Source organism: Nyctibius grandis, chromosome 8, assembly GCF_013368605.1.
Source record: "Nyctibius grandis isolate bNycGra1 chromosome 8, bNycGra1.pri, whole genome shotgun sequence".
In the NCBI taxonomy this organism is placed as follows: Eukaryota; Metazoa; Chordata; class Aves; order Nyctibiiformes; family Nyctibiidae; genus Nyctibius; species Nyctibius grandis.
This window is the reverse complement of record NC_090665.1, coordinates 46,020,335-46,042,819: the sequence shown is the minus strand read 5'-3', so window position 1 is coordinate 46,042,819 and position 22,485 is coordinate 46,020,335. Positions and strand designations below refer to the sequence as shown.

The 22,485-nt window shown below is 41.3% G+C and overlaps 2 protein-coding genes across 14 annotated transcripts in view; one reads left to right on the top strand and one right to left on the bottom strand.

Moving 5' to 3' along the window:
• Nucleotides 1–141: 141 nt before the first annotated feature.
• LOC137666869 (E3 ubiquitin-protein ligase RNF170-like) lies at nt 142–17,752 on the top strand. Its single transcript, XM_068407129.1, has 5 exons — nt 142–210; nt 11,359–11,467; nt 15,748–15,821; nt 16,291–16,401; nt 17,447–17,752. The coding sequence occupies exons 1-5, from the start codon at nt 142–144 to the stop codon at nt 17,750–17,752; spliced, it is 669 nt and encodes a 222-aa protein (XP_068263230.1).
• A 2,904-nt stretch (nt 17,753–20,656) lies between these two features.
• FGGY (FGGY carbohydrate kinase domain containing) overlaps nt 20,657–22,485 on the bottom strand; it is a 325,680-nt gene continuing 323,851 nt past the window's right edge. For 11 of the 13 annotated variants that reach the window (XM_068405659.1, XM_068405661.1, XM_068405660.1 and 8 more), the window contains 2 exons: nt 22,221–22,282; nt 20,657–20,898 (listed from right to left, as the gene is read on the bottom strand). In XM_068405659.1, the coding sequence (XP_068261760.1) occupies nt 20,817–20,898; nt 22,221–22,282 (144 nt within the window). In that variant the 3' untranslated portion in view covers nt 20,657–20,816. Of the gene's footprint in view, nt 20,899–22,220; nt 22,283–22,485 lie in introns of those variants that run through there. The other 2 variants (XM_068405670.1, XM_068405672.1) reach the window with 2 other exon arrangements.

The following is a 22,485-nucleotide window of genomic DNA, read 5'->3' as shown; positions in this document are numbered from 1 at the left end:
GGCAGCTGCTTTCCACGGAACGTGGAGCCAAGAGCGAGAACGCAGCCAGCAAGCCAGACGCTTTGCCAGCCAGGGCCTCGTCCCACGGTATCCGAGCAAGGTGAGCAGTGCAGGTCCAGGGATGTTGAACCATGAGTTCAGATGGTCAGGCAAGTTCATGGTGTTGAGGCAAGTACAAGGCGAAGCCCAGAAGTCAAGCCGCTGGTGCAGGTCAGGCCCAGCAAGGGTAACCTGAGTCAGGCACAGTCCTGTGATTACCGGGCAGGTGCACAGTGACAAGGCAGTTCTGAGGTCAAACTGGGAATTCAGTCCACAGGTCAGAGTCCAGATCAGTGGAGACCATAGCCAGGCACAGGCATGGCTGTGACTGCTGGAGGCTGAGGGCTCAGCTTAAATAGAGTGGCCCATGGGCAGAGGGTGTGGATGGAGGCACCAGGTGAGGCCCTAAAGGCCTATTAGTGCACTCAGGACCCTGAAAACATACTCTGTTTCGGTGGGGTCATCATTCATATATGCAAAAAACTACTGCAGAGAATGGTTTTCCACTAAACAGTGCAGACAGGAGGGAAGGGTGGAGCATAATCAGATCCAGCCAAGACCTGATACCCCTGTTTCAGGGTTGCTCCTCGTTCAAAAGCATCCAGAAATGATTATTCGTAAGGGATGCCTGTGCTGGAAAGAAGGTACAGACTGTAGATAGTTCAGGGAGGCTGGCTGAGCTCTGTGGGAGAGGCACTCATCTGAAGTAAAGGGCAGACTGTACAGGTTTGGTAATCTGGGATTATGTCAGAAGAGATTGGCTCACCCGTGCACTCCTGCGTGTTGCATCCACGTCAGACAGCTGACTCCGAATGATTGAGTGCTCACCCAGATAAACCAGTATCAGCACACAGCAAGGATCTTTCTAAGGAACGTTACACTTGGGGCATACCAAATTCTACAGAGAACTACAATACAAATATATGTGGAGATCTGTGCAGCTATTTTACATCTTTCAAATCGCAGCTACACAGGGGCACATCAGAAGACCACAGCACTGGCAAGTTGTGCTTAAGAGTTCATCAGGGGGCGAGGGCAGAAAAAGTAGTAACAAAGGGAAGCTATGTAAGTTATGTAGAGTAAGGGAGTTTTTGTTTTTATTTTTTAAGCCTGGTTGGAAATTTCTTCATGAGCTGCAGCTCACATGAATGTCTGTCAGAAAATTCTGGGTTTGTGCCAATCAAAGACTATGACCTATATTCACATTCTAGAAACAGGGAAGACTAGCTTGGCACCTCACACCAGGACTGCGGTTCAGTCTCCTGCTGTCTAATGTCTGCTCTTACTATATTTTAAAGTCAGGTTAAATTACTTCTCACAATAGGAACATAGTTAAAATGTGTTCACTCTTCTTGATAGTGCATCCTTTGCCTTCTTGACAAAGCATGACAATCTCTCAATAAGGGTTGTCTGCCTTCCTTTACAAAAAAGAAGAATGGCATTTACTACAATAATTCAAATTGCTAGGTTAAAAATAAAACCTGATTCTTAAGGTTTTTTTTATTTTCAATGGAATTTACATTATTATATCCAGTAATATGAACAACGTTTAGTTCAGACATTACTTGGTGGCTTGCTCAAGAAAGCCGCATATCCAGACACCTGAGTTTTCCCATACCTTGTGTGGCAGATACGCATCTCTCTTGTAGTTTAAAAATATTCTTGTTGGAAAATCCTCCTTTACAGGACTGCATGTAAAATGGATTTTCTAAGCACTTGGAAACAAAGACATCAGAATGTAAAAATACCAAACAGTGACACTCGGTGGTTACTTATGTAACTTGCACATTTCTCACCATTAAAATACAAGAGATGAAAAATGATCCTCAGCTTTTCAGTCACATTTAGTAGCTTGGCTGATATTATTTATGGAAATCTGCACTTCCCGAGCATCTTACAAAACCTTTAGAAGCATCAAATAAGCCTCATGATGCTCTGTGGGGCTGAGGCATATTTGAAATATTTCAGATGCAGAAACTAGAAACTAACTACCTACCAAAATGTGTGCAGTTAATTATTATGCAATGCAAACTGATTTTATACCTGCTGAGTTCCCTGGGCCACACGTCCCTTCATGTCCTGTCATAACCTTTTACATCTTCCTGCCATATACACTCCTGCTTCCTTTTGAATCAAGCTCTACCTGTATTGGAAGTTATTCCATTTTCATCAAAAAGGCATCGGCTATCTGTTTATTTCCCAAGTGTGGCCAATTTAGAAGTTATTATAATCAAAGATTATTAAGCATAACTGAACACCTAAAAATCATAAAATATGAAGAAAAAACCCACATCATGATTCTAACATGAACTCGTGTTATTTGACTGGCTCAAGATTATCAGTACCTTGCTGGTCTCACACAGGTTTGTGTTTCCTGACTGCACACGAGATGGAACAGGCTTCCAAAAACTGCAGGTCACTGCAGTCAGTGCTCACGGTCTTGTGATTCCTGCTGTAGTCCGGGGCCTGACGGCTCCTTGGAAAGTTACCCAAGAGACATGTGTCAGCTGTAAGAGTCATACCAGTTCATTGCTTACTCCATTCGGGTGTAAGAACAGGGAGGGGGGTTGGCTTCTTTCATTATTGCTTTCCAATCTTACCATGAATTGCATTTTACAAGAGTAGCAACTCCCAAAGCAGGGAGCGACTGAGGTACAGAGAAAAACTCACCGTGATCTGAAAAGGAGCTGTTTGGGCACATGATGCTGGCTTACCTCCTTAATTCTGACTGAGAAAAATTGCTTGAGGAGATTAAAAGAAAGGATAAAAACAGAAACAGTAAAAAGAGACAGTCCTGATGGCTGAAATACTCCTGGGGTAGCTGACCATGTCACAGTGTGTCAGGGCTATGCCTGTGTATGATTTTTGGCGAGGGCAGGAGGCACTGTTATTGGTGGTTTAGGTGAGCTGGGGAGTAGGATGATATAGGGTATACAGAGTATGTCTATATTGCAGTTAGCCAACACGACTGACTACTGTGCTGTGCCAATGTGTCTCATGAAGGAGATCCCGTTGCTTTTTCTCTGAAGATGCTCTATGGTACTTTCCAGGTCAATTATGCCCTGAGGGAAATGGGAGCAATGTCCTGATGATAAATGTTAATTTTTTCCCTATGTAGCTGCAGTATCTATTTTGTAAAATACTCTGAAATATTTTGTCTGGCTGTTCTAGGAGATGAAAGTCACTATAATCTATTCATTATCAAAAGAGTAGGAATTCTGGATATTTTGCATATTAATACTGAAAATTAATACCTTGTATGAGAGTATATTCATCAAAGGAGTCTTGTATTCAGGCTTTTCTGAAAGGTGGAAATATTTTCACATGGAATAAGCATCTTTCAAGTATTTTCACATTAGATGGAAATACTTTCATCACTTGAGGCCCTTCTTGGAAGTCATTCAACTATGAGAACACTTGCTTTTAATAAAAGACTGTTTAAGCCAGTGGGATTCCTGGAATTCCTGAGCCATTTATGCTCTTCTTTACACTTTTCTTAGCACATCTTAACTCAACGAACATATTCTTTGATCCTCAGAGACTTCATGGTGGTAAGAAATAGTCATCTCATTAAAACCATGAAGGCTTAGACTGGCACTTCTAGTCTGTCTCACAATGAATTTTGTTTTGACTGGAGTAATTTCTGGGGTCCTTGCTTACAAACTTTCAAGTATAGTTATCTTGGCCTATGCCATACAGTCAGTGTGTACACAGCATACAAATGCATTTACACCTGTTACACAGAAGAATAACACCACAATTATGTGCTACTATTTTAGTATATTTAGATTGTTATAGTAGTTTCAGAAAGAAATAGCAAGTACTTATAAAAATATTAATTAAGGTTTATCATATGTCAGTGAAGTAGGCATTGATAAACAGATGTTACTTTAACAATATTGTTAATATGAGCTATGCAGATCATATTTTATTACAGATAATATTAAATTGCAAAGTAGGAATCTATTGTTAATCTCATGCATAAGACAAATAATCAAAACCTAGACAGTTTTTTATCTTTTATTGGAGGAAGAAGAGAAGGGGAAAGGAGCTGAATGGGCAGAGAGGCTGCTTGGACTTGATTTGAAGCAATTGTGAAGTTCCTTGCCTCAGTATGCTTCAGAGCCACAGGCTCTGCAGAAATGTGGCTTCTTAAATTATATATGTGAGTGTCTCTGGCCAGTCCACTGTCTCTAAATTCTCCTGGTGAAAGGAAATTCACTTGCAAGGTCAAAAAGAAAAAGACCAGATGGACTGTATGAGGACTACCTTACTTGTTCACTCCTTAAAGTGCTAGAAAAGATGAATGCAGAAAATGATGGATTGTCTCTGCTTTAGCATAATGTAATTCCCAGGGTGAGCGGTGGGGGCAGTGGGCAGAAAAAAGATGGAAATAATGCCACAAAGCAAAAAGTCACAATATCCCATTAAATTCCGTAAAAAAGCTGTACTGGAAAGAAAATTGGTCAGACGTGGAAAACTAATTGCCTATGTTTATAAAAAAGATTGTGACCAGATCTTTGTAATTGTACCTTTTGGCTTCATAGAGCAGGAGAATAAATGGTTATATCTTTAAGGAATTATTTACCTTGATTATCTCAGGGAAACCTCTCAGAATCAGGGACTTTCATGAACAGTGACTTGAGCAGGATAAAATATTTACTCCTCTACAACATCATTTCTCTTCAACAAGACCTCACTTTGTCACTGTAACCTTCCCTCCTAGCATGTTCTCTTGCTGCCTCGGTTGTTTCTCTAACATTTGTCAATCTCATATCTATGCTTTTCTATTTCTGGCTTTTTGTTTGCTTTCTCACAGATATCTGCTCGTCTATTTTGGTACTCTTATCTTTCTTAGTGAACAAGGTCACAAGTGAAAATGGGCTTTGGCAATTCCCGTATTAGCTAGCTGACATTAATTGGCATCATGAACCTTGCTATTATTTAACAGTCTGGCAAACAGGTATGGTCCAATTCAATGAGTTAAGCCTAATAAAGTCTCAGTTTCCCTGTTAAAGACTGGCACTTAGTGAAAGTGTGAGAAGACTGCAGATTCCCTGCTGTCCTGCATCGAGCTGTGCCTGGGGGCGGAGGGAAGTGCTTTGAACTGTAATGGGAACTGAGCAATAATAGGTTTAGAGTGTCATAAAAAAGGGAACCAAAATCCTGCTTATTGAAACAATGCAGAATTTAGCATCCAGTTTCCAAGACTAGCGTGTCTGTTAGGTAAGGGCATAAGTGACTCTAAAAGAGCCATAGCACTATGCATACAGCCCCTAGCAAGTAAAAGGAAATCTTCTGGGCTTATTTCACCTTTACAAAACGTCTGTAATCTTTTTGCTAGGATTTAGTTAGAGGGGGGTTTCACCTCTGTATTAAAACCATACAAATCCTTTTGTGAGTTAGTACTAATCAAATGCTCGAGTGGCCTAGCTAAAATAGATTTAATGCGTTTAAACTTTTTAATGTTTAATTTAATTCAAACCAATTTTCCAGTGTATAAACATTCCTGTCTAAAAATCACAGGAATAACTGACATCTTTGTTAGCAGCCTTTATGAATTTAACATGTTGAGCAGAGTAGTCGGGAAAAGGTTGGAGAGAAAGAGCTGTGCTCAGATATTTGTGGAGTCCATCGGGGTGAAGCATTCTACTAGAAGAGCCTGGGGAGGATGCTACTGTTTATACTGTGTCAGTTCTGTGGATAAAGAAACAGCTCCAGCTTCTGCATCTGTCAGTCTGGCACCTTTAATGAGTAATTAAATCACACTGTAGATTTGTATACATACTTGGATAAATAATAAATGACAGCTCTCACACTGGCATGCGAGCACGCCTGCATACCCAGGGCAGGAAATCGTATACAGTATTTCATTTGTTGCCAATTTATCTGTAACAAAGTGAGGAAGGTGCCCTGGGGACTGGTGACTAACAAGGAGCATTGTTTATGCTACAAATCCCATCCGGTTATTAGTCTTTGAGAAGTGCTTTGTTTAGCTTATCAGTGCTTCAGCAGGAATGCCAGGGGCATTATTTTTGTTCTAAGTGTATTTCTGTTCCAATATTACTGACTCCCACTCCACTCCTCCATAAGAGGTTATGTGTTACCTGAGGGCTGAAAATTAGGCATGTGCTTCAATGCCTTGTTGAATCAGGATCAGGACGGTTAACGCTGCACAAAACCAAGCCCTTAACAGGTTTCCTTATTAATTTTGCTGCATTGAATTGGAGAACATCTTTACAGAAATCAAGCCTTTCTTAAAAAAACATAAAGCATGACAACGAATAAATACCTTATGAAGTGTATATGCCCATCTATTAAAATCATTTTAGCATGCTGGACCTTCTGCTTAAATTCTACACTTTACTTAATTGGACAATATTGTGTTACACAATCTAATTCAGTTACGCAATTCCAAAGTATCACAAGTGTCTGGCAAGGTTTAAGCCCGTTTCACAACAGTACTGATAAGCTGCTACTCTATAAGATGATCAAAATGCCTGTAGTGTGCCCTTGATCAAGTTAATATTTAAAAATAGTAATGCAATTTTTATGAGGTTCAGGTATCTTTTCAATTATGTTAAACATCTTTCAGGGGGAGAAGATTTATTGAGATGTTTTAGAAAGGGAGGGCTGGGTTGGGGTTTTTTCCGGCTTTGTCCCGCTTTTTTAGCAGACTTGCTTTATTTGAGGGAAAAAAAAAAAACCCACCATGTTTCTTTCATAACTGTAATTTAGAAAACCTGACAGACCCTTTTTTCGAGTTAATAATTGACAAAGACGCATAGCTGGCCTTAATGAATGATTCCACACTAACACTGTCAGTGGGTATAACTTACTCAGCTCCTCTCAAACATTTCTGGAAAGAGGAATGGTAAGCCCAGCTTTATGTAGGTCTTCTGAACCACGGTAGGAAGTGTTCATTAGATTGATTATGAATAAATTATTGAAGTATTTATTTATACTTTTAATCATTAGATTACTTTTGGAAAATTTGCATGAATCAATTCTTTCCTTTAAAATATGCCATATTTTTAATTTGCTTGTGATTAGGTTAAATATGTATTGTCAGATAATGAGCTGTCCACTGTATCCTCACTGATCATCTTAATTGGCCTTGTAATTGGGACATGGAGCAGCTGCTCACCTATCAAAGGAACCTGACCAAGAGGTCACACAGTATCACACCTTCCTAACAAGTTTAAACCTCAAAGCAAGGTCTGATTTACTTCTCAATAACGGCACATGTTCATGGAAAAATGAATAAATGTTTGTTAGCACTTGAATCTGCTAAGTGCTTTTTAAACTTTAATTTCTTCTCTTCAAACATGCTGGTAAGAATGGACTTGTCACTGATGCTTTAAAACTAAATTTCCTTGTGGTAAAACTGGAAGATGTTGTGAGCGGAGCTGTGTCACAGAGATAAAGGTTTATACCCAGGTGCTTCTGGCTTCATAAGCAACAATCTGATCACTACTTCACGCCTTTCTTTTGCATGCAAATATTAAAAATGTATCAAATCTAATGGCTATTTTTTAGTACAATAGGCTTGATTTTGCTTTACAGTATCAGAATGGCATTATCCAGGCCTGGGATTTTGAAAGGAGATAGGCACCAAGACCCAAATACAAGGCTATGAAATAGTAACTTTTATGGGCACTCTCAAAGTTTCCAGCCTAAGATGTTAACAGGAAAGACAATTTTAATTACTGCTTGTAATTACGTGGAGAACTGCTGTATGAGAGGAAGCTCCCTAAAAATCTGTCATTTTAGGCAAAGTCACACTAAATATTTTATTTTGTTAAGACTGTTTAATATCATCAAAAACTCACAGCCTCATGATACAAAATACTAACTGCCATAATCGCTACTTCAATCTCTAATTCAGTCTGCTAGTTCAGGTGTTCAAAGGCTGGCTCAAGATTTTGGAAGGGGTAAATAAATTCTTGCAGACTTATAGCTACATCAGATATCATCTGTCTTCTCTTTCTATCAGATTCAGCTTGGCAGTCCCCTTACAACCAGGATAAAGCCAACTTGAACACCATTTAGAGTGCTTGGACTCAATAAATGAGAAATTTGATTATGTGCACATATCTATTAAAATAAAGATTTGGCAAGTTTTTCCTAGCCTGTCTACTCAGGACAAGACTAAGCTACTGATATCTTTGCTGAAGGTGACTCCGAGTCTCTTTTTTCCCCCCAAAATGCTCTACTGATGTAAGAATGGCTATACCGGGTCAACCCAGGGCCATCTTGCCCTCTCTGCGGCAATGGATGGCTATAGCAGAATAAAGAAACATTAATGATGCTTCCCCAGAATACTCTTTCATTCCTTAGCAATTTATGGATCAGGAACTTCCTCAGTCAATTTCCCACCTTGCTTCATTCAGTAAGAGAGAGATTACAAGAAGATAAAAAATGCTGCTTCATGGTACCAAGTTTGAATTATTTTCTTCATCGTAGACATGCATGTATTCTTCACCTGGTATCATTAGTACAGGATCATTGCCTCGTTCTTCGCTCTAATTCATAGAGTCCTAACAGTAACTCAGACACTCTGAGAGCATTTTCAAAGTCTCAGCAGGAACTTGCCCTCAGCTGACGAGTTTCCAGCCCCTTCGCATAGTAGCTTACCTCAGCAGCCAGAACTGGTATCATACGGCAACACAGCAGCATTCAATTTTCCTATTTTCTCAACAGCATAAACTCTGTTTCTGCAGACTTGCTCATTAAGTCAGCAGAAGATGAGTCATCTGGAAAAAAACTATAATCATTTGTCCCCTAGGAGTCATGTAGTAAGTTAATTATTGTACAACACATTCTAATACAAAATACACGAGCCGTTCCAACTTGTTGAGGTTGCAGAGGGCAAGAGAGCTTTTCACAATTTCCATCGGTTATGGTCTGGGAATGCTGGGTTTCCCTTGACTCGGTATCTATTGCATAATCAGAAACACATTTGGTTCCCTTTGTTGTACAAGACAAAGCTAAAGAAACGTGTGTGTTATTACTTTGCAAAAATAAAGAGTAGATACCTAATCGGCTTATGTCATGTATGCAGTGTTTATAAACACAACTGCTCCGGGGAAGTTCCTCAGCTGATGAAAATGATACAGCTTGTACCAGTTGCAATAATGCTCTTCCGAAGCTGCAAATTCCCCATCACCATTGCATGGGAAGCCAAAATATAGGAAGGTGATGTGCCATATGAATTTTAGATAGTGTTGTGTTAAAACCTGCTTGCCTGGCGTTCACTTGGCAGTGTACTGGACGTGAATCTGATCATTGTTATGTTTTAGTTATTCATATCCAGTCGTCCCAGTTTTGTTGGGCTCTTGTGTGGTTTTTACCTCAGCAGGAAATAATCTTATGAGTGCATAGAGAGGAAAATCTGAAAACAATATGAACACCTTCAGCATCTGAAATTTTTCTGTTGAGAATCAGAAACAAATACATCTATAACTTCACAAACCGAAAAGGAGAATGACTTTTTCCAGTAGCTATGGCACATTGTTTTAAAACCTCCAGTTCTTCTCATTTACAGATCCTCATAATAGGAAGGAAAGACTGGTATTAAAGATGCTGATTTAAAATTACTAATTTGGTGAACTCGTCATTTTAGACATGGCTGTGGCAAGAGACCCAGTTTCCTGCTCACCCATTTGGCAGACCTACATGACGACCTCTCACTTGTTTATTGGAATTCTTACATTAGAAAAAAATAATTACTTAAATAAAAACTTTGTTGCCAAAGGAGCTTGAATCTTCACAGTCACACTGGATCTTCCGGTATTTGACATGCAAAATACAGAATCTATTCAATTTTCTCTTTATCAAAACTTCTATAAATAGGTCAAATACTTGGAAGTGTATTCATTGATCTCTCATGTAGACAGATCCCAATCGGGTATTTGAAAAACAAATAAGCAATCCAAATTGGGCAACAAGTGACAGCAAGCGTACAGTGATACTGCAATCTCAAAGTATGCCATCATCTCATCTGAATGCCTTACTGCAGTAATGCAGAAATAATACCCATTCCACATAGTGCTGGACCTCTGTGGTCGTTAAGACACATGTGAAGTTCATCATTTTTTGATTAAAATACAAAATAAAACTGTAACTGATGCCATCTCCTGTTGAACCTTGCTGAACATGCGTAGGCAGTGGAGGACAGTCAGTAACCTTCAAGACTCTGCTGTAAAGTGAAGGGTCTTCCTTGGAAGCTCCCTCCCAATTTCAGAAACGCTCCTCTGTTTCTGGGACTGATAGTGACATTGAAATAACTTTATCTTGAGACAGCAAGGACACTAACCACATTATTATTCCATTTTCTCCAAAGTCAGTTCTCATTGTGGTTATGGGAATTGAGCATATGGTCAAATGCAAGTTTCTCCATGGTTTGCTAAGACGAAGTAGGCAGGTCCACCATCCATTACAGACTAGCTAATGCATCTTAATAAAGGTAGCAAAAACTTTCCATGTGGTAAGGAATCAATATCAAGTAAGAACAGTTATTTTATCTCTCACTGTATCAAACAATCCTGGCATAGATGAATATATTGCAAATAGATTTTTACTGCTTTCAGGCAATGATTTAGGAGCAAAGACTGGAAGATCAATGTACATCCCTCAGCCTTTCCCCTACAGAAATATTACAATATAAATGTGCTTCAAAATGCTTCTTTAGCATTTCAGAGGCTTACAAAATTCTTATCTTCATGCTCTAAAAACAAAGCTCAGTGTTATTCTTAATTATAGACTTTGCTAAGCAAAGGGAAGGATTGTTTGGAAGCCACCTTTTTACTTAAATAAAGGAGTCTTGTTATATAGCCTATGGTACACACTAAGGATACCATTCTGCCACCCAAGGAAGGCAGAGAAAGCACTGGTCTTTATTTCAGTACATTTAAGTGATACACATAACTACAAAGGAGGAGGAAAAACGATCCAAAAGCTACTGAGGCAGACTTTGGGTGCTGTCTGACTTATAATGACAGCTAGAGAAGCCAGTGGTTCAAATTCGACTGGCTTTCAAAACATAAAAATTATCCAGTGGTGTGTGGATATATCACTGGAAGCAGAAACATGGCCTCATGATCTTACCTCTGACACTGGTCCTTTCTATAGGTTACACAAAGCACTTCATTTCTTTGTGCCTAATTTTCCTTATTGGCTGAGGTAACAATTAGTTATGCATGACATCCATACTTAGTTTCTATGACTCTCTGCTAATCATTGTAAATTATTATTAATGAACTGAATATGTCAATCAAAATACTGTTTACTGAATACTCTGTACTACTTCTCTTCCAGGAATCATTCCAAATTTGGCAACCTAGCAATCACAGTGACTTCAGCTGCCCCATCTGTCTACAGACAGCTACCCTCCCAGTAGAAACCAACTGTGGACATTTATTCTGTGGTAAGTTTTCTGGATTGCCCATGCAGGGAGTATACAGGCTACTAAATGCAGCGCACTTCTTAGATCTCAAGTCCTGTGTAAGAACCAGGACCAAGCCCTCTTCCCTGGAATTAATGTAAGTTCTCTCACTAGAAGCAGGAGAAATCCCATCTTCATATCCTCCCAAAAAAGTCTTAAGACAACAAGAGGTAATAGATCATCTTGAAGGATACTGTTAAATTACAACACAGACTCATGGAATGGGTAAAATGTGCAGAAAAACACACAACTTTTATTCAACTATGCAAAAAATCTTACAAAAATCAACAGTAATAATCATACAGTTTGTGACTGTAAAAGCTCAAGATATAATAAACATCAAGTCTTACCTTCAAGCGTGAACTCACTTCTGGGAAGACAGCTTGTCTTTTTATATGTCAATACTCAACAGCATAAAACTCCAGCTATCCCATAAAATTGATTCTGATTGTATTTATATTAGTGAAAATCAGGAGTAAACCACCATGGTTTCAGGTCTGATTCTGTTCCACAGACTTGTTTCCCATGTGAAACAATTGCCTAAAGTAAAGCAGAAGTGATCTAGAGCAAGAAGGCATAATTACCTTGGAGTCCTGTAAAAGCTTTCTAAACAAAAAAGATTAGTGGAAGTTACATATTAAACAATTCAAAAAGTGAATTTCTAGTCATGTATAAACCTTCTTTTAATCTGTTTATCTTTTTTTTTAAGTAAATCCATGTGGTCATATAGGGAAAAAGTGTTCAAAGACATCTCATCACGATGGATGCTCAGTAACTGTTTATTCCAGCCCAGGATCTGTCTTAACAGGAAAGGGACAGATCCAGATTTAGAGGGTCCTTCTCTTGAGGCTGCCCATGGTGTGGTCTCCTGTCCTCACCCAGTGCATCTATAGTCACCGGATAATCTAAGTAAAACCATAATTCTATAGATAAATGTGACTGCTAAATGTCTTCTTTGAGGCCGCTAAGCCATATGGTTAGGATTACAAAATTTAAATAATTTTTCAAAGGGAATACAAGGATGAAGCACAGAATAGTGGAGGAGTTATGTTCATAATTGCACTTATAAAGGGGATTTCAGGATTTTTAAGGCCCACATTCTGCACCACTAGAGCCAGTGTGAGCTTTGCACCTGCTTTGAAAGGCAGCAGGATAAGGCCACCAGCATACGTGGACTGAATATTGGTTTTCTCAGACCTCTGACACACATCGTCTGGTGCATTTACAGGAGAAGTTTATAACCTCACTGCCTCAGCTGCTTATCAGGTTCCACGCTGTCATCCCCACAGCAGGGCTGGCAGAAGAGAACTGGAGTTCATGATCTGATGAGGCTGAGACTGCCCATGAAGGTGGGACAGTGCTACCGCGCAGCATGAGATCAGTAATCGCTGACAGAGGGGCAGGCAGGCGGCTGGAGGCAGAAATATCCCATACTGCAACAGCAAGATACATCAAAAGACACTGGCCAGAACCATAAAGCTCCTTTCTACTGCTCTGGCATTTTACAGAGACCTTAAAGCAAGTGCAAGTTATGTTTACAAGCCATTTACACTTTTTTCACCTCATAAGAGTATTATAAAAAGACCCAAGCATAAATGAGAACAAGGGTCTGTGTTGTTAAAGCTGGTGCAATAAAAGCCCATTTTTAGCTTTAGGAAGTGTCATTTTTCTCTAGATGGAAATGATGCTCACACAGCACAACTCATCATCGTCACTGCCACTATCTCCATCCTCTGAAACCACAACAAATCAGTGGATCAGGAACAGCTAGGGACACTTCGTAGGGCTCACCTACCTCATGAGTAACACCACTTAATGCTTTAGGTTGTTTCATGTTTTTATAACATTGTTTTAGAACGTACAGGAAAAGGATGCTTTGAATATAGCTCACTCCAGGACAAACAGTAAGCATATGGCCTCAAAATGTGTTTCAAATAATGTCACAGAAGTTATAGTTTCAAGTACAAAGACAGACATAACAACAAAGTTAATAAACTTTCCTCTTTCTCTGGCCTGGTTAGTTTTCCCTTTTCCATCTGTGAATATGACACAGTGATACGGACTTTATTTTTATTTTATTTTGAGACCTGCAGAGGACAAGTACCATATACAAGCTTGGTATATATTGTTATCGTTAGCTGTATATATTTAGCTAGGCTTTACTTTCCTCAAGTACATCATCATTTACACTCTGAAGCACTGATTCCAGTGCAATGCATTATATGTGTTATGACTATGTTTATATAGTAGAAGCGGCCTCTGTAACATGTCTGGTTTTCATGTCTTAAACCAATAAAACTTTACATTGGGCTTATCAAAACCATTCTGGGTAGATCTAAGTCTGTTGTGACTGAAATCAGTAATAAAACTTCTCTTGATGCCCTGTGGAACAGAGCTAAGGCAAAGCTGAGCTCTCTTAATAAATTCCGCTCTGGTAAAAGTTTTATTTAAAAAATGTGGTCAACCCAGAGCTTTTAAGGAAGATTAATGTGGACTTATAAAAGATGTCTGATTTTATTAGTAGTAGTAATTCATACAGTTTGTCCTGAAGTTTTCCTTTTCAGCTTCAGTTTGAACCATATGTTCAGGAAGTTCAACTGAAAAGCGATCCTTGAGCAATATTATTTTTTTCTAATTAACAATAACCACAGAGGTATTTTAGAGAAACCTACAGACTCCCTCAGAAGGTTGTGCAGCAGGCTAGATTAAACCAGGATTTTGTCTATTTGATGAAAAATGCACTGAGGCACAAATAGGTCAACTTCAGAGGAGTCCGTCCTTTCCTGTTCTACTAAACAAAGGACTCTGCATGCAGGAAAATTTTCATTTCCACAAGCTGCTGTTTTGAAAGCCCTTGAAGAACTATGGGATCCATCAGTGCACCACTGTCATCACAGGCACAGCGATACAGCCATGTGGATCACGATACAGGACCTGGACCCAGAGGGTCACAGCGGTTCCTGAAGTCAGGCATGATGTCTGCCAAATGCGAAAGTTCAAGCTAAAGCTTGAAGCTGGCTGCCAGGTTGAGTTTATACATACCGGTGGAGACTGAGATATCAACACAGCCATGTGCCCAGCCAACTGGGCTGGGTATGCAAGCAAAACAGAAGAGTCATAAAGAAAAACCCTGCGCTCAAATGAAAAGTAAAAAGTACAAGTCAGAGCAAGGTTCATAAAAAATATATTTGGGCCAAATTTAACATCCCCATCAGTAACAGGATGTTACTGATAGCATCATGGACATTTTTATACTTGATTTCAAGCACAGTGCACTGAGGGCTCCTGAAGACTTCTTGTTACAATACTGCTCACAAGAAACTACTTGCTGGTTATTTTTAAGAACAAAGAGCGTTGTTGAATTCAATAAAACAATCCCATCAAAATGACAGCGCAGCATTCTGCTTCTGTTTTCACTGGGGTCCTTGTCAAATTTGATCAGTTCAAATGTGAAGGGATTTTTTTTTCCCTGACCTGTCACACTGCACACTGCACCCAGGAGCTAAAGGTCAAGCTCTGATGTTCACGTATGTCAACCTCTGCCGTCAGTTATATGTGCAGTCTAATCTTACTGTCCTCAGACTCTGCCCTCCTTCACACCTGAGACAGTATAAGAAGAGATGATGTTGTATTTGGAAATCAGTTAGCGCTCTTCCAGAGCCTACACACTTCCAGAAGGGTAACAGAGTTGAAATAATGAGAAAGAAAAAAAAGCAAACTGACAAAATAGCCCAATGTATGATACTTTATCACCAAGATACATGTTGTGCCACCAGAATTCTGCATCACCAGGCTGTCCCCTGGCTGTGCACGTTGGTTTATTTGGGATAACTGGCCCTCATAACCCTTAAAAGCCATACTGGCTCTGGAGGAACTCCACCGTTCTGCAGCTGTACTGCTTTTGTCCCCAGCAGCCAGCGCTGCGCTCTGAGGGGTGCCTGTATTCCTGAGTGCTTCAACCACAATCTGGGGAGCTTCAGCAATAAGATGCTATCCACAGGAAAAGAAACTGAACCAAACTCTCCCTGAGGAGGTCCATGTGGCTCTGTATATACCAGTGTAGAAGAGCTAAGGCTCCATTTTTACACAGTCACTTCGCAGAGTAAAACCACGTATTAAAATGAAAGCAAAGAATTACATTCATTTTCATAGTCAGTTGTAGAAAGAGGGTTTACTAATTCTGATAACTTCCTTGTAAACATTAAATATCCTCAAGTATATTTCATGTATCTTAATTTCTTTTCTTTTTTTTTTTTTGATAGGTTCCTGTCTGATCACATACTGGAAACATAGTCCCTGGTTAGCAGCCATAACCTGCCCTCTCTGCAGACAAAAGGTAAGACTTAACCAACATTTGCGTTATGACACATGCAAAATGACAAGCTTGAGGTCTTAGGATCAACTTTATTTATCCTCTAATTTTCTGTAGCATTTCAAAACCCACTTAGATATGAATGACCCTGTAGCCATTCGCATTTATCATTTGACACATGTCATATCAGGCAAGTCTGTGAAATATTAAACAGGCCTCCAGCGTTTTACTTTTGTATAGTTTATTGAATCTCTGGGATAACATTCCATAAAAAGCAACATGGAAGTTCCCAATCTCATTGACCCTGGTCAGAGGCTGCCTGTTGTACTGGAAGGTTGGATGCAGGTTATAAAAGGAAAATGTTATTGCTATTGTGGAACTGCCAGAGCTGGACAAAGGTCCAGTTGCAAGGGGGAGACAGGTACTGCAGAACACTATCCTTTATACTGGAGATTAAAATACACTGTGCTAACGTCGATCTTTTCTTATGAAGGTGGTTCTTCTGCATAACATCTCTTGTGAAAAGCAAGAAGATGAGCCAAGTAAACAAATTGTACATGACATTAGAGATTACAACAAGCGTTTCTCAGGGCAACCTCGACCCGTAAGTATTTATAAATCCACATGTACCTCATTAGTAGTGTATAACACATAGAGGATTGAAAGACACCCAGAAATGAAAACTCATTTGTGTCATTATGTGAATTACCTTTCCATGTACTTACTGGCGATATCATAGTGGAAGTGTTACCATCCACTCCTGGGTCCAGCACCGTCTAGTAAAGGTGCTTCTCGGAGTTCCTATCTCAGAGGAGTCCTTCTGTAGTCATCCTGGCAGGGAGGAGAAAGCAGTGTGGGATGAAATACAGGAAGCAAAGCAGAACTAGAGATGGTCAGGCTGGAACTTTCAAATATGAACTCAGATTTGAACTCCAGGAACTTGCCTCTAAAATTTCAAATGAGATGCCATCTTAGAAAGCAGCTGTTTTTTTCCCCAGGTATTCCCATATTTGAACAGTCCACACTGGCTCTGCACTTTCTTAAAGCTGGTACAGAGACCTGACAGGCAGTGGAAATGATGTGAAAGACGTGGGCTGAAGGCACAAGTGAGGCCCGTTCCTGACAGGGTGTAGAATATTACCAAAGCAAATCTTCCTTTCCTCTCACATCCTGGTAGGGGGCCCGAAAGGACTGTGGAGTCTGTTTCAATCTACAGATTAAACTAAGCACTGTGGAGGGAAATGTTATTTGTCAACCCAACAAACTAGCATTAATGAAGAGGAATAATCACTCAGTCCTATGGTTCCCGTCCACACCAAGGCGAGACTTGAGGCCTCATTTTCAAGGACTCATAGCCTGCACTTGATGCCAGATTTTACAGACAGGTCTATACTCAGTGCAGCCCAGTTTCCAAAAGGATTCAATGTCAAGTGTAATATTTTCTTGTCAAAGTGCTGGGGCAGCAGGGATTCCTTTTAGAAGTATGCCTCTAGATACTGCAAAATCATTGAACAGCGTAGGTGCATTTGGACAGCACAGAAAGTTTCTGCATTCAAGAGATGTGAATCTAAAAGTGCTTAAGAGACACGTTCAACTGAAGAACTGCAGGCATCAGAATGCACAATAGCGTAACTCATCTAAGTATTCAGTTTGCAGATTACCTTTATGACATGCCGTTACTCCTGACTCTCGCCTTGCGAGGAATCTTCACCTGGGGTGGTCTCATCTGGATTTTTTTCCTGAGAGTTGCTGTTTGCTCCTTTGGAACAATCATATGCTTGTCTTCTCCATTTGACACGAAGCCTGGGCCTCTCTGCAGGACGCTTGGAGCGGCTGATGACATGGTGGTTGTTTCCCTTCTTTTAATTTGCATGATAAACATTTGTCAGCAAATTGCATCTAATGGGGTAAATATGGCAAGGTCTGCAGCTCAGAGCGTGCTGTCAGAGCCCTGACCGACTCAACTTGGATTCCTTGGTCAAACTTCATCAAGCGATGACAGCCTTCTCTTTGATTTGGGGCAGCGTATGATGGATTTGTCATTCTGCTGCTGACAAGGGCTGAAGCAGGACTCAGCAATACTTGGCACGGCCGAGTGATTCGATGTGCAAGCGCTTAGAAGGCTCGTTTTACACCGTGTACTTGCTAGAGCCTTTCATGCTGCATTTTTCTGTAACTTATCTCCATACAAAGCGCCTGAATTGAAAATGCCTAAAGCTATGAACAGAGCTTAAAATTACAACGCCAATCAACTTGCAGTGAAGAGTTTTAGAACCCTTGAGCTTTAACATTTTACATCTTGGCTCAATTTGAATAAAATTTTGATTTGAGAACTTAGCAAACTGTACAATTTGCTAAGTCTCCTGTAACACACGGAACGTTAGCTAGTATCCCTACAAAATCTCGTATCAGCGCTTTGTGTTGTCACAGCTGATTACACAGCCACTGGAATACAGGGTTTTTACAGCTCTGCAATGAGAACAGTCCTGATTTTAAAATGGATAATATTAAACTGGTAGTAATGGTGGCTTGGAGCAAAAACACAACTATAAAGTATAAGTATTACAAGGGGAGAAAAGCATTTAAAAATCATGGAAGAAATGTGAACGAACCTCTGTGTAACTCTTTCGTATAAGCCTATGCAAGGTACGTAGCTTCCTTGAACTCTGTGCATCTGAGCTTTAACAAAGTCAGCGTGACTGTTTCCGTTCTAGACTTCATACGCTCCTTGTGATTTCCGTGTACGTCTTGGTACCACTTCAGCCAGAGAGATCAAGGCCACTCTTATGACGATGATATAAATAGCAGGAAGTTTATGGGAAGTTTGCTGAAGTTGGGGACTGTGTGTGTGTGCATGTCTGTTTGTGTTGAGCTGCAAAGAGTTAAAAATGCTGGTGCAGAGCCAGACAGCCCTACACATCTGTCCCTGTACAATCTGTACATTTGCTCTGTATTTGGAGTCAGTGGACTTCATTTTTACATGTGAATTGTATATTAAAATAGATATAAAATTTATGAATATTTATTGTTCACAGTACACTGGTCTCCAACTGTTTTTTTCTTCTACGTATTTTCAGCTGACATATTTTATTGTGCCCTTGAATTGTAAGCTACGATAGACCATTATGTTGCAGTCATTTTCTTGCTTGTTATACCCTTTTTGTTATGATGTTTCTTCATTTTATTCCCATCAACTTTCATTGTCTTTAATTATGTCCCTGAACTTGTAAAGCTGTTTCTCTTAACAATGGGTACTTTGGAAATGGCAACAATTACTTTTCCATGAAGTACAAGGCAGGAAGCGCATTGTTTCTTTAAAAAAATTACCAGATGTTTTGGAGTGCTGACTACTAACATAAAAAAAAAACAGAAATTATTATTTTCCAAGTTCTTTAAGTGTAATTTTGTTATTGTGTAACTTCTGTTTGCATTTAACTGGGAATTACAGCCGATACCAATACTAAAGAATGGAATTTCTATCAAGCTAAGTGTATAAAGATGGGGTCCATCCGTATGAACACTGACTCCGTGGGACTGTAGGTTCTTCCTCTTGCACAACACAGGCTCACCAAGGGGGTGGCAGTTTGCAGTTTGAAGAAAAGAAGGGTTCTCACGAGTGACCTATAAGAGTTATAGTTGATCTGAATATACTCTTCTGTTACCCCTCGCTTCTTAATCCTCTCCCTCAGCTGGGGACCTTGTTTTTGCTTTTTAAACAGAACAGTATATTTTATTAAGAAGTAACAGACAAATGGCAGAGAAAGAAAGGATTTCTGAGAGAATTTCACTGAAGGCACTGGCCGTGTTTGGATCTTGCAAGATCAAAACAGTTTGTACTGTCAGAGGTGAAACATTTTTGCTGTATACAACCAGAGTGTCCAAACTCTTTACTTCCACAGCCCAGTTATGCCATGAGCTGTCGTTATGAGCCTGGCAGTACCTTGTAGGACTAACTATCCAGGGCAGCCTGCAAAAGTCACGTGGGAACAAAGAAAAGCCTTTTGTTGACCGGATTTGGCCAGCAGGCAGCCAGGAAGGGCTCTGAGCCTTGACAAATACAAGTCCAAGGAAGGCAAACCCTCTCTCTCTCTCTCCCTCCACATTGCCTGTACCTGCTGTCGCCGAGTCCAGCTCTGCAGCTGGTGGGCTGTGCAGACGCACGTGCTCTGAGCTCGGTCTGGCTGAAGCAACGTGATGAGAACGGACAGGGAGAGCTGGGCTGTTTCAGGGCTGATTCCCCGCGAGGCAGCTGGCAGGATGGAAGGAATTCACCTGCATTATGAACACATTTTCAGCAATTGTGTCTGCTCAACCTAGTCTTTCAACGTCAACGGCGGGCCGTTTCACATCTGCACAGCAAGGAATGCGCACTGAGGGCGAGTTACTTGCAAAAGACAAAATGGCACAAATTATTGATAGCAAAATGACTGCGCTGCAAGAATGGAGACAGAAAAAAGAGAGCAGGAAACAGAAGAAAAGAGAGAGAAAAAGACTGCACAGCTGCAAAAGTGATTCTCAAATATCAGCCACCAAAGAACAACTATAATCAGAGCCAAAAAAAGCCCCAAACAGAACCTTCCAAAGGAAATCACGTCTGGGTCTTAGCTGTAGTGGATAGTAAAATTAAAAGGGCCATGTGTGATGCCAGGTGTAGTTACCTGTGAGAAACATGGCAAAGGGCAGCGCTTCACGTCCATCCGAGTCAGTGACGTTGTTCCTTGTGCAGTTCCTGCTTGTGGCATCTGTAGATACCAGCACTGGGGTACCTGCCTCTGCTTGTCTTGTCTTCTCTGACTCAAGCAAATTCCTTGTCCCTGGGGTGCAGGGATTATTGACAGAAAATACCCAGTGCTTCATAGTGAAGTGAGTGTGTTTTATTTCTCATTAAAAATTAAAATGTACACTTTAAATGATAAAAGTATATTTTTAACATGGACAGTACAGTAAGAAGAAATTACCCTCATCACAAATATCTGGAAATTTGTTATCCCTGCTGTTCCCAGATTACGTGACGCTGGATTAGGAGCTGTTCATGATGGAGCGATACTCTCTCTGATGTTCCACAAGTTTCAAAAATACTTCATATTTCTTGTCATAAAATCTGCGTAAGAAAGTTAATTTCAACAAAGCCTGAGATTTTAAGATTTAAACCCCCTGTAATATACACATTTCCTTCCTTCACTTAGCATCAAAGCAGCTTTGACTCTTTTGTAATTACAACTTTTACTAGGATCAGAGTCCTGGTTGCTGCCAGAGTACAGTTTCCACCCAAACAAGTGATTTCAAGTTATAATTATACCTTTATTTTACCCTTTGGCCAGCTTTGATTTTATCCGACCGTTTCCCCTCCGGACTCCTCCGCCCTGGAGCGGGCAGGCAGGGCCCTTCGCTGCTCTCCTCCCTGCTCATACCCCATCACACGGAGGAGAGCTCACGCCCCCCCCCCCCGTTGCTGCGGCGCCTTTTGCCGGCGGAGCCCGCGCCCCGGGGCCGCCCGCCGCCGCCAGGGGGTGCCCGCGCCCCGCCGTGGGGCCGCGCCGGGGGGAGCGGAGCCGCCGCGGGCGGGAGCGGCCCCGCAGCGCCGCGGGTTCGGGGCCCGCGCAGCCGGTGGCGGGGCAGGCCGGGGGCTGCGCCGAGGACTGGATGACGGGCAGCGAGTCTGACACTGCAGCGTGGGCTGCTGTGACCCGCTGCGGCTGCGGCACCGCTCATCGCACCCCTGGCGCGGCGCGGGGCGGTCGCTGGCCGAGGGAGGCCGCGAGCACGGGCAGAGCCTCACAGGCCGCGGCGCCCACATCCCACCGCAGCAAACGGCCGCCTTCAGCCAGGCCACAGAGCGGGACACCCCATAACCCGTGAAAAATCCGGGTCACAAATACCACGGCATTCAAGCAGGACTATAAAGAGACAGACCTGAACTTCATTGTCATAGAGTCACAGAACGGTTTGGGTTGGAAGGCACCTTAAAGACCTTCTAGTCCCAACCCCCTGCCACAGGCAGGGACACCTTCCACTAGACCAGGTTGCTCCCAGCCCCATCCAACCTGGCCTTGAACACTGCCAGGGAGGGGACAGCCACAGCTTCTCTGGGCAGCCTGGGCCAGTGTCTCACCACCCTCACAGGAAAGAATTCCTTCCTCATATCTCATCTAAACCTCCCCTCTTTCAGTTCAAAACCGTTCCCCCTCATCCTGTCACTCCATGCCCTTGTAAAAAGCCCCTCTCCAGCTTTCCTGTAGCCCCTTCAGGCACTGGAAGGTGCTAGAAGGTCTCCCCGGAGCCTTCTCTTCTCCAGGCTGAACAGCCCCAACTCTCTCAGCCTGTCTCCATACCAGAGGTGCTCCAGCCCTCTGAGCATCTTCAGGGTTTTTTTTGTAAATTTCAGTAAATTCCCACGAAGGAACACACACAAGTCAGGATTACCTTTTATGCTCACGGTTAGGCTGCACGACTCTCCCAATTTTCCCCATTTTCGCCATGGCCTCCTAGTAAAAGACAAACACAAACTGAAAAAGCCTGTTTTGATTTAAAATACTTTTTGACAAGAACAAGATGTTTCAAAACCAATCGGAACATTACTGATGTATTTTGTTTCGGCTGAACAGGCCAGATGGCATAAAATATGTTCAATCCCATTATATAGTAGTCATGAGAACAAAGTACTGCAGACCCTTCAGTAAACCAAAGT

What these genes read in the sequence shown, in the direction of transcription:
- LOC137666869 (XM_068407129.1), top strand. Translation starts at nt 142, where the DNA reads ATGGTCAGGCAAGTTCATGGTGTTGAGGCAAGTACAAGGCGAAGCCCA. An exon ending in AAGTCAAGCCGCTGGTGCAG is followed by an intron (nt 211 to 11,358) that starts GTCAGGCCCAGC and finishes CTTCTCTTCCAG; the next exon opens with GAATCATTCCAAATTTGGCA. An exon ending in TCTCAGGGCAACCTCGACCC is followed by an intron (nt 16,402 to 17,446) that starts GTAAGTATTTAT and finishes CTAAGTATTCAG; the next exon opens with TTTGCAGATTACCTTTATGA.